Consider the following 11,826-nt stretch of genomic DNA (forward strand, 5'->3'; position numbering starts at 1 on the left):
GAGAAAAAATTTAGATCTTCCACACATTCCCACAAGAAAAAGAAAAAACTCAAATCATAACTTTTTTTTACAATCTATTTAATAAAAAATTTATTTTCTTATTTAATTAAGGATTATAAAAAATTTCACTCTTTAATCAAAAGTAGTTATAGATTAATTAATATTTAATTTATAATTTTTATTATAGTTAAATTTTAATATTTTAAATTAAAAATAATTAAACTTTTATTTTTTACTTAATAGCCACTTATCTTCCCTTGAAATCACATTTATTTGTGTAAATAATAAACTTTTTAACTTATTTATTTATTGGGCCAATTTACTATAATAAATAATATGAAAACTAATTTTATCATAATGTACAAAATGAAAAATAGATACCAAAATGCATTTTTCCTATAATCTATGTAAACCACGACAGGAGTTCTGCAGTTTACGAATACACGCAGTTTGCTATAGGGGTGTCGCGGTTTACGTGCAACAAGAAATAAGTATAAACCACGAGAGGGGTGTAGCGGTTTTTTATGCGTTAGTATAAATACGCTGAAGGGGTCTCGCAGATTACATTTGTGCTGGAAAAAAAAGTTTTCTAGAGAGAGAAGTAGTGGTTTTTTAGAGAGAGAAAAAGAGAGAAAAATGGTTGAGTTGAGTTGAAATCGGAGCCGGGACCATGGCGGAGGCACACAGTCTATACAGGTTCAACGGCATTGCGCACGTTGTTGGGAGTATAAACGAAGAGGTTAGTTTGGTTATTTTTAGTTAATGTATTTTGTATAATATTTTTTGTATTTTTCGTTTTTTTGGTTATTTTTAGTTCTGAGTTAATGTATTTAAATTTAGATTTAAATTATTATTTTAAATCATAAAATGTAGTATTTAAATTATTATTTTAATCGTTTATGTCTTTCATTGAATTTTGTGATTAGAAAATAGGAACTGTTTAAACTTTAAAGTTGTAGAATTAGTGATAGATGACTATAAATTACTGTTGGATTTTTTATATGTTTGGTTTCTTCTGTCACATGCTCCAGCCGACTAGGTGTATATATAGTGTCCAGAGGCAGCAGAACATTCCTCTACATGACAGGATCGTACCATATTTGGAGAGGCTCAACGCCAGGTGGTTCTGGTTGGACGAGCCCTTAGTCAGTGCTTTCATTGAGAGATGGCGTCCTGAGACGCATACCTTACATATGCCCTTTGGAGAGTGCACTATCATGCTGCAGGATTTAGCATACCAGTTGGGGCTGCTCGTGGATGGTTTACCTGTATCTGGGTGCCTTACTGATTTTGAGAAGTTTATGGAAGAAGGCAAACCGGCGTGGGAGTGGTTTGAGGAACTGTTTGGCGAGCTTCCACCACAGAATAAGGTGAAGCAGTATACAGTCCACTTCACCTGGTTTCATGAGAGGTTCAGGGTGCTACTAGATGATGCTACGGAGGAGACCGTACGCATATATGCACGGGCTTATATTATGATGCTGCTTTCCACTCAGTTATTCGGTGACAAGAGTGGAAACCGGTTTCATATACGGTGGTTGCCCTTTGTGGCAAGACTTGATGATATGGGCAGTTATAGTTGGGGGTCGGCAACGTTGGCCTGGCTATATTGTTGCATGTGTCGGGTGGCCAATAGAAACGTGACGAACTTGGCTATATGCAGCGGTACCAGCCGCAGATGTCTGACCCTCGTGGATTCCAGCCCCAGCTACATGTAGACCTGAATAAGCCTGCTGGCAGTCCGTATGACAGTTGGTTGGGCATGGGAGGGACGCCTGCATCTGCATATGGTGTGGGCATGCCGGTCGATCCTCCAGCACAGCAGCACCAGAGGCCCGCCAGAGTGAGACAGGCCGCTCGATGTGGTACAGGGTCTCATCTTCTGGGCGCATTTGGACATCACTCTGACGACGAGGATGAGGACAGGCAGGAGACGTAGCTTACTATTTTATGTTTTCATTGATGATATCTATGTTTGTCGGATTTACCATGTACTTTTGTATTATATGTGTTTGTACTTAGTTTATTTCCATTGAATTAGGTGTATGTAATGTATGTTTTTTGTTAACCACACACTTTGTTTTATGTTTATATAAATTGTATACTAACGCATAAACTGCTACACCCCTCTCGCGGTTTATGCACATTTTTAGCCCACACGTAAACCGCGACACCCCTGTCGCAGTTTATGCTCATTTCTCGTTGCACGTAAACCGCAACACCCCTGTCGCAGTTTACATAGATTATGGGAAAAATGCATTTTGGTATCCATTTTTCATTTTGTGCATTCTGGTAAAATTAGTTTTCATATTATTTATTATAGTAAATTGCCCTATTTATTACGAGCAATATCTATACTTATGATTGTTGATTGTGATAAGAAAAAGAAAGAAAAACTCAACTACTTCAACAAGTCTGCTATTAAGATATCCAGCATCTTATATTCGTACAGCAGTATTCACAACTCCTTTACAAACTCCGTAACAAGAAATTTTATCATATTGTATTTATAAATGATAAATAAAAAAAGAGGAGGTTGCTCCTATATGAGTGTTTTTATTCGTGAATTCATCATAGTTAGAAGTTCCAACTCCATATCAAAGTCACAGTCAATATCATCACTATTATCAATATCGTCACTATCATCAAAAAGAAAACTCTTAGGCAAATTGGTCCCTAATAATTTTATATCCAACAAGTTATTGATACCTAATTTTTTCGAATATTAGATAAATTAATTCCTAATAAAATAAGAAAATAAATTAGTATTTAATAAGTTAAAAATAACAGACTAATCTATTGAAATTTTTAAAATATCATAGACTACTTTGTCAAAGTTTTCTTAATTAAGAACTAATTTCTCTATAGAAAATTGTTAGAGATCAATTTAGAGTACCACTCATTATTATATCATATATTCTTTTAATTTTATTTTTCTATATTTTTATTTTATCCCATAATTACCCTTAACTCTCTTCAAATTCCTCAAACATGTTCTGGAAATGAAAAAATTGAACCAAAAAAAATACTAAAATAGTAAATTCCTTAAATAATCGTTTTCTTTAAGGAATTTAAGCCTAGTACACTAACAATCAAATTGAAATTCGTTCTTCTACATGAGCATAACAATTCATAATTAGAAATCCTTATTATACTGCACAGAACATAGCTTCCATCTGATGAAACTGCAGTTTTCTTCTTTACTTCAAGTGTTTAGGCCAAGTGGGAATACTTTAAATATGAAAACAAGTTGGATGACAATGAACTCACAACAATGGTTAATAAAAAATTTTTCATACTTACTATACATGACAAGCACTTAAATCAGCAGTATATTCACAATGTTTATATATATATATTCTTCCTTTTCTCTCTTCTGTTGCTGGCTTCTTCCACAAGACATACTTTCTAGTCAAGAGTATGTCGTTTCATCGAATACCATCACCTAAACCAATACATAAAAAGCCAAGCATATGACTATTAATCTTAGATTCAATAAACTTCAAATTGAGATGCTGTATTTAGCTTATTGAGTTTAGTGAAAAGTAAAGGAACAACATTCAAACTCTTGCTTCTCAGTTCTCAGGTCATGTTCAAATTAGACATATTCACAGAGACAAGACATATTACAAGTTCCACATCTCTCAAGTAGCATTTGGTGGAGAGACAGAAACAGAAAGACTAAGACTGAGAGACAGAGACTAAGAGACAGAGATTGAAATAAATCTCAGTATTCTGTTTGGTGCAAAGTAGGTGACAAAAATTAAAACAAGAATAAAACTCTAATTTAATTTGCACAAAGGGTAAAATTGGAATTAATTAATTGAAATGAGAATATTTTAAGTATAAAATGTTATTAAAGTTTCAATCTTCATCTCTAAAAATTTTAGTCCCCTGTGTCCCTACATTTTGGAGGTACTGAAATACTGAAATTTTGGAGATAGAGACAGAAATTTTAACACCAATCTCTGAACCAACAAAGATAATTACTGAATCTCAGTCTCTCAGTCTCTGTCTCAGTACCTCAAAACAAATGCTACCTCAAAGATAAGGTCTTTAGATAGTTTATAATTTGCGACGTATCTCTCACCCCGTGAGCTATCTTTTGGTGTTGAGTTAGGCCCATCTAATCTCAATTCTAGTAAGACACAATGAAACTCTAAAAATTCTATATTATTGTCAACATTAAAATTTTCTGAGGATAAAAAGAAAATCATATTCAACATGTGCATATTTTTACACTCTGTTTCTTTTTTATATGTCATTGTGAAAATTTAGAACACAAATGGATATCAAGGTATCTGGATATTCAAATACATTGATATCTAATGATGTATCAAATTTTCATAGTAACATTAAAAAAGGGGAGGAAGGAGTAATACTTCAACAGTTCAACCAACACAACGATCTAACAATCATACTGAGAGCATAAATATAAATAAATACATACACAGCTCAAATAATAAGAATCATACTAAAGCAGCGATAACTCAGGCAGGTTAGCCCAAACTCTTTCTAGCATCCAATGAACCAAATAAATTGAGCGGCACACGAGCAAACATTGACAGTTAGTACACACAACAGATATGGAGAGTCCAAACTGCAATATGCTGTTTATGCAATTGTTTGTTTCAGTAGACATCATCATAAGAGCTAACACTAGTCCCCAGAAAATTATTTTTAAAAAAAAATGAGAAAAAAATAAATAGTACAGTTGTACCAACATACTAAAATTGCAATGCCAGAGTCGAATATTTTGTCATAACCTCAAGACTCAAGTTTCACGTAAATTGCAAAAGGGTGCTTATGGCTTATGTTTTTCATCACACCTGAGATACAAATTCAGTAAGAAAGAATTCAGAGAAAACTCATTAGTAATAGTAGTAGTAGTGTTACCTTTCCACAAACTGGACAGTTGTCACTTCTCTCCATCCACTCATAAATGCAACCGAGATGAAAATGGTGAGAGCATTTTGTCATTATCTTCGGATTCTCGGTAGTGTATTCTGTAAGAAAAAAATGATGGTAGGAACATTAGAATCTTAAAAGATCCTACTCTCTTAACAGTGTGTTTCCCAGAAACAACCACCATTTAATACCAGCTATAATAACAGTTTCATAATGACCATTCAGAATCTAAATCCCTATACAAAAGTTGCACTCTAACTTCTAAAGCAATGGCGCAATGCTGGTTCAACATTAGTGGAGTATTGTTTTCTAAGTTCTATGTAAACTAGCGAAACCAGAGATGTATTATATGAAATATATACAAATAAAGGTTTAAAATGTTTGATCTTGATCTCCATTAAACACTTATGTGACAAGTTGAATGCTGACTTGACGACATGACAGGTTGAATGTTAACATATCCTATCCAGCAACGTCTATGTATAACCAGCCGTGTCAACATTTAACCTACCATATTAGCATTCACTACTGAGAGGGGCCAAAAGCCAAACATTTTCAATTTTTTAAGGGCCAACAAAATAAACCGGAGGGACCAAAATAAATAAACAAATAAAAAGTACGTATTTTACGAGAACTAAAACTTTATTTAAACCATAAATAAATAAACCTGGTAAACCTGGCCAATAATTCTTGCAAGATTGAGTCGCAATCACCAGGGATATTTTGATGTAAATTGATATTATTAAGGATGAAAAAAATTGTCAACCTTCAAGGCAAGTCGGACAGACATCCTCCTCTTCTGATGATGCATAGACAAGGCCAACTCCAGTTGCATATTTTGCTGATGAAACTCTTAGTGAGGACTTCGAACGGTATTCTTTTGACCCGTCTTCACAGGCACACTCATTCCATTTGTCTCCTGAATTCAGAGATTCTGTATCAACGTCTGTATTACTTCTTAAAGGCTCTGTTTCCTCATTTGAATGACTTGAACCCTTCTCACGCCTTGAAACTAGCCCATCACGTGCGCGGAAAAACCTCGAATCCGCATCATATGGTAATGGCCTTGGAGGAGAACGGTACATGTCCGATAGAGAATTATCAAGTGATGCTGCAGAGGTCATGGATGCAGCCCCCTGAATGGATGAAGGAGCTGAATGAACTTCCCCTCTGCGGAATATTGATGCATACTGAAATTCAATGAACACAGCAAAACAATTGTATCATATTACTACATACAACTCATCGATTTCAACAGTCAATCCCGTAAAACTTGATTCAAGCTAAAATATATTCTTCAAGTTACAGTCAAGCAAATATTGATCTATAAGAAAGTCATCTTAGTCAAACAATCTTTCTTATTGTACATAATTGGGAATTATAAATTGGTCATACTTAATAGGTAATTAGGACAAATAAGTAACCATGAGAAATTTGCATGGCAAACTTTCCTCCCAAAGTTGGCTTGAAGATTACTTTCAAATACACAGACATTTCTTCACATATTCATATATAGAATAAATTCCCATACATATAAACAAGAAAATGGAAGCAATCCCCAACATATTTAAAGAAGAATAGTACATGAACCATATTTAGAGTCAAATAATACACGGAACTAGAACACTAAAGAAGAAAATAGAAGCAATCCAATACATATAACTAATTTCAAGGTTTATATTACAAAGAATGGGAACAAAACAGAAAATGTGGTGTGCAACATTACTAACAACAGCCAGATACAAGCACCTGAGACAAAGAAATAACTCATGACTCATGAAGAGAACTATCAAATTTAAATATGGCCATAACACATTACATGATGCAAAGCATTGCCCTTCCATAAGAGAAGGGGAAAGTAGGAAACAGAACCGGGTACGGTAGAGAAGAAAGGATTTAGAGCCATACCACGTTCAAAAGGTTCTGTATCAAGCAACTGAGACAGACGCAGTTCCTATATACAGAACTATTTGGATTTACATAATCTTCGAAATCATCAAAACTCAGACAGCAACAAACAGAACCCATAGTTCAAGGTTCCCAACGTCTTTATTTAGCCTAAATTATCCGTGTCACACTCTTCAACTAATCAACAAAAAATAGATGATGCTACATGAAAATTTTTTGAAATGGAGCCTCCAACAGCACCACAGTAGCTATGCTTCAAAGGAAAGAGGATTCTAAGCTTGGGGAATATTCAATCACTCTGCAATGTGGATAAGCACTGTTCCTCTCCCAAACCTGGAAAACACACCAAAGTTACATTTAAGTTTAAGAAAACAATTCCAAGAAAATGAGAATGCTTAGGATCTGTGAGCTGTCATTCATGAAACTATTTGACCAGTTAAAATAACCAGGCTTTGTTGCCCAAAAGGGGGAAATAAATTCTAATCATACTTCAATAAGGCAAAAAAATCTTGAGCACATTTGATGCACAGAAACAAGTTGTGTACAATACATGATAGTGATCACAATTGAATAATTAAATATTCGATTATTCATGCTCATGTAGATGCTTGATTCTGAAGTGGTGATCTATAACTTGTTGATTAGTTTATTGCAATGCACACAAATACAATTGTGCACACAAGAATCAATCAATGCAGTAATTAAGTCAAGCAACATATAGGAACAAGTGATCAACCAAAAACTCGAAAGTGTAATAAAAAAATAAATTGAAAACTAGTATATTTAATAAATATCACAAATGTGATCATTTAGAGTGCAAATTGTTTTCATTTTTTCACTCTTTTTCTATGCACCGACAACTTCATCAGGGCAGTGTTACTTTAAATTTTTAGGAAAAAAAAAGAACAAAAATGTTCTTTACTTCAATGTTAAGCTATAATGATGCACCAACCAACACAAAGATCATTCTTTTGCTTTCAGAACGAACAACTATGATCACTACTCTAGAACATTTAAAAATCAAAACCATAAAAAAGAAATAAAAAAGTTAATGCTAAAAAGGAACAAAAGAAAAGGTGGTAAAATTATATCCAACTTCTCCATGCATTGCCGAAAAATCACATCAAAATTTATCATTAAAGGAAAAACAGTCAACCCAGAAACGCAATTGAATTGGCAAAAAAGGGGGCCGACCCACTCCTGATTATGAAAGAGAACGGCGATCAGAACAATCACAACACAAATCGAAAGAAGAAAATCGAACTGGGTATAAGAGAATACAAGTAAATGTTGAATTTTTATTAAAAAGAGTAGCAGAGACAGAAAGAGGAACCTGAAACTGTGAAGAAATTGAGTGGAGTAAAAGGATGATTGTGAAATCATGAAGAAAGGTGAGTGTATATGTGCGGGAATTTAGGGATTTTGGGGGGCGAGAATCGCAAAGGAACTTGGCGAAATTGGAGGTAAAACTCACTCCTTCACTCGCCTGCTGCGTTGGTCTCTGTGATGGAGTGGAGTTAGTAATGGTGGACGAANTTAATGTCTATATATAACAAAATTATTGTAAAAAGTTGAATCTAATTTCGTTAATTTTTTATAGATTACTGAGCTATATTTCTTTTTTTTTTCAAATGTTATATAAAATTAGAAAACCACCCATTAGTCTATTTATTGAACAATTGATCACCAAAATGACATATTGGTCTATTTATTTAACAATTTAATATATACTAAGAAAATAATGATAACGCCAACGAGTTATAATTTAAATGGTATAATCTTCTTATACTCACCTAGGAGATTGTGGGTTTGAGTCTTCTTATTTTTGGTAAAAAATAAAAAAAAATAGTGGCAACATCAAAGTTGTTGGGTTTGCGTTTTAAAATAATAATAATGATGGCACATTTGCTAAGCTATGGTATGGAATTTTGTTTTGGAATTGATCTGATGTTAATTGAATTAATTTAAATTGGTTTGATTCATAGATTCAAATATAAATACTCAATTTTGTTATTGTCATTTCATCAACTTTTCATTGTTTCTCAATTATATTATGCGTCATTGCTTTTATTTATTCTAATAAAAGTTTCTCTAATATTATGAACTAATTTTTTTAAAACTAAAGTTTAGATATATCTTAACTAAATTAATATAAATTATTTATTATTATTTATATTAAAAATTAATAGTCAAAATTGTCCCTGAAAAATATTTCGATCTCTATTTTCGTTTACGAAAGATAAAATTTATCAAATTCGTCCCCAAAAGATAACCAACTTGATTACATTCGTCCTTTCGTCGTCTTCTTCGCTGAGGTGGCTAACATTCGCTGATGTGTTTCGTTAACTGCCAGCGTGGCAGACGCCAAATAATACTCTCTTGTTGTTGACAAGATAAGTATCTTAGTATCATTCAAATAAGTCCTTAAGTGGATGAACCATTATCCCAAATTTAATCATAAATAAGTTGCCGTCAACACTTAAATTGCCATATACTTGGGTAGAACCTGAAATTGTTGGTTCGCCGCGAGGATGGAGATAGGAAATGGAGGTCGTGGTGGTGGTTCGCCGTATCCATCGCACGACAATCATGGTTCCAGCGCTTCAATGCGAACGAAAAGGCAAACTCATGACGAATCATATTTCTGTGGATTGAAAATTGTGATTAAAAAAATCTGGGACAGCAGAAAACTCAGATAGATTGTTCCATGCATGTCCAAAGTACCGAGTAAGTGGTGTTGAAAAAAGTTAAAGATTTTTCATCTTGTTCTCTATTGTTGGGTATTTTTCATTTTTTTTGTTTTATGCTTTTAAAAATTGCAGAAGGACCGTTATTACAATTACTTTAAGTGGGTTGATGATAATGATTATCAAATAGTAGCTAAAGGTGATACAAAAAAAGATGTAGGAACTGATTTAGAGGTTGAAAGTAACTATGATGAATGGAGGATAAAGGTGGCATAGAGATTGAACAGTTTGGAAGCTGAAATTAGAACTTTGAAATTGCTAATGATTCTTATATTTGTGGTAATTGTAATTAGTGTGATACTTTGTTATTTGATATATACTTCCAAGTAAATTCAGTTCTCTTATTCAGTGGATTGGCATTGTATACAAGAATATAATGAAATGTAATGATGTATTGAATTGCATGGCTTGAATGAGAGTAGCTGTTTGAAATTAGTTGTTTAAGACTAAGTCCAAACTTTCTATTATTAACATTGTCAAATATTACAAATAAGTCACTATCATTGTCACTATAAGATATATTAAGTCATAAACAAACTAAGTAATCTTAGCATTGTCTTGCCATTAAAGGCTAATTATCATATTGTCTTAAAGAATAAATACCACAAAAAATTCATAAGGATTTCATGACACCACAAACCTAAAAGAAGGCTACACAAAAAAGGGCATATACAATTTTCAAAACACAAATAATCACAATGTTTAATATGATACTTCATTTGTCCTGTACAGAAAATAGAAAATAGCCCCATAAAAAAAACAGTCAATCACAACACATTTCTAACTAATCAATTTTTTTTCTCATTCTTCTTTTGCTAGTCAGTAATTCATGAGCATAATCCCATACCAACTCATACTGTGCTATCTTATCATTCTCCATAACTTTTCTAGCAGCTTTCAGAGCCCTAGTAATGTATGTGCTATTCAAATAGACATTACACTTTCTTACAAACCAATTGTAAACCTCTTGATGCTTCATAGTTGGATGCTTCCTAAGCAGGTACTAGTTTACTAAGTGTCCAGGTTTTGATGACAGCTCTATTTTTTCTCCTTCTTAGACAAGTGTAACTTTTAGCTAGAGTTTTAATTTGCCAAGTCCCGTCTTATTTGTTACATGCACAATACACTGTCCATAGACAATCTTCTATTTTACAAACAACTCTGATCCTAACTTTATCATTCTTTGTAAATGAAATATTTATACTCTACTAGATTATATAGTCCTTAGTAGCTTGTATAAAATCAGTTTTTGACTTAGATATCATACTAAGAAAAATTCAAACCCTTAATTACACTAAATCATACTAATATGTGCTTCTCTCTGACCTCAGACTTGTTCTTTTTTGCACTCCTATAAAGATTGTCTCCTAGAATTTTTGGGAGAATTGTATAATTCATCTTTAGCACTCTCATGAGTCATGAGAGCCACTATCCTCTTTCTGAATGAGAACTTCTTTTACATATCTTTCAGATCTTGTGAGTGTGCATCCACAGCTATTTCCTTTGTTCTTATTACCTTGTGAGTTCTTGGCTAGTTGAGATGATGTTTTAGGCTGAGGTGAAACTATGTTGGCTTGAAGGGTGGCCTTGGTAGGCTGACAGTGGAATTTTGTGGACTGCAAGGGAGCTTTCATAAGCTGAGAGGTAGTCTTGACGGATTTATATGTTGGTTTAATGAACTGAGAATTGGGTTTATTGTGCTTATTGGGCTGTGAGGCTGTTTCAGTGGGCTGAGAGGTTAGTTTGTTGGGTTGAAGGTGTAATTTAGTGGGCATCTTGCAGGCTAATTATGGTGCTTCTTAGTTTGGGAAGAATTCTTCTTCTTGCTACTCTCTGTTTCTACAATGATTATATCATCTTCCATGTTGTCAATTACACATGACTGTAAATGCAATTCTCAAAATATAGGTTGATCAAATCTCTTATAATCTTTGTACATTGCAAGCAAATTTGTATCTATCACCAATTTTTTCAATTTGGATGAAATGAAAATTTCAAGAACTATCTACTAACAGTGTCCAGCTTCAATATATTCCAATTCCTTATAGTGATTCATTACAAAAAACACATCTAATGTGTCTTTTTCAATACACATCAATACTTCTGTATTATCAGGTTTACATATCATTTTTCCATCCTCACACTTTTTAAACAACCCACCATGGTGAAACACGTCATGGGAGGACCCTCCCATTAATAAACGAATTTGCACTAGCTATTCTCTATGTGTTACCAACGACTAAACCCATTTTGTACCAATCAA

The 11,826-nt window shown here is 33.5% G+C and overlaps 1 protein-coding gene across 2 annotated transcripts; it reads right to left on the reverse strand.

Annotated features, from left to right (window-relative positions):
- Window positions 3,098–8,342, reverse strand: LOC107623712 (E3 ubiquitin-protein ligase At3g02290). 2 transcript variants are annotated; one of them, XM_016326060.2, is made up of 5 exons: window positions 8,150–8,342; window positions 6,817–7,149; window positions 5,675–6,098; window positions 4,897–5,006; window positions 3,098–3,445 (listed from the first exon to the last, which is right to left on the reverse strand). In XM_016326060.2, exons 2-5 carry the CDS (start codon window positions 6,934–6,936, stop codon window positions 3,413–3,415), a joined length of 687 nt encoding a protein of 228 aa, XP_016181546.1. In that variant the 5' UTR covers window positions 6,937–7,149; window positions 8,150–8,342; the 3' UTR covers window positions 3,098–3,412. The 2 variants fall into 2 exon arrangements, with proteins under 2 accessions (XP_016181546.1, XP_020968732.1); XM_021113073.1 differs by lacking the exon at window positions 3,098–3,445 and adding an exon at window positions 4,231–4,829.

This window comes from Arachis ipaensis, chromosome B10 (assembly GCF_000816755.2).
Source record: "Arachis ipaensis cultivar K30076 chromosome B10, Araip1.1, whole genome shotgun sequence".
NCBI lineage: Eukaryota > Viridiplantae > Streptophyta > Magnoliopsida > Fabales > Fabaceae > Arachis > Arachis ipaensis.

Excerpts from the sequence above, each read along its gene's own strand:
- LOC107623712 (XM_016326060.2), bottom strand. The coding sequence starts at position 6,936 with ATGGGTTCTGTTTGTTGCTGTCTGAGTTTTGATGATTTCGAAGATTAT. Across the intron at positions 5,007-5,674 it reads CTGTCCGACTTGCCTTGAAG|AATACACTACCGAGAATCCG; the intron begins GTTGACAATTTT and ends TTTTTCTTACAG. Across the intron at positions 3,446-4,896 it reads ACTGTCCAGTTTGTGGAAAG|GTGATGGTATTCGATGAAAC; the intron begins GTAACACTACTA and ends GTATTGGTTTAG.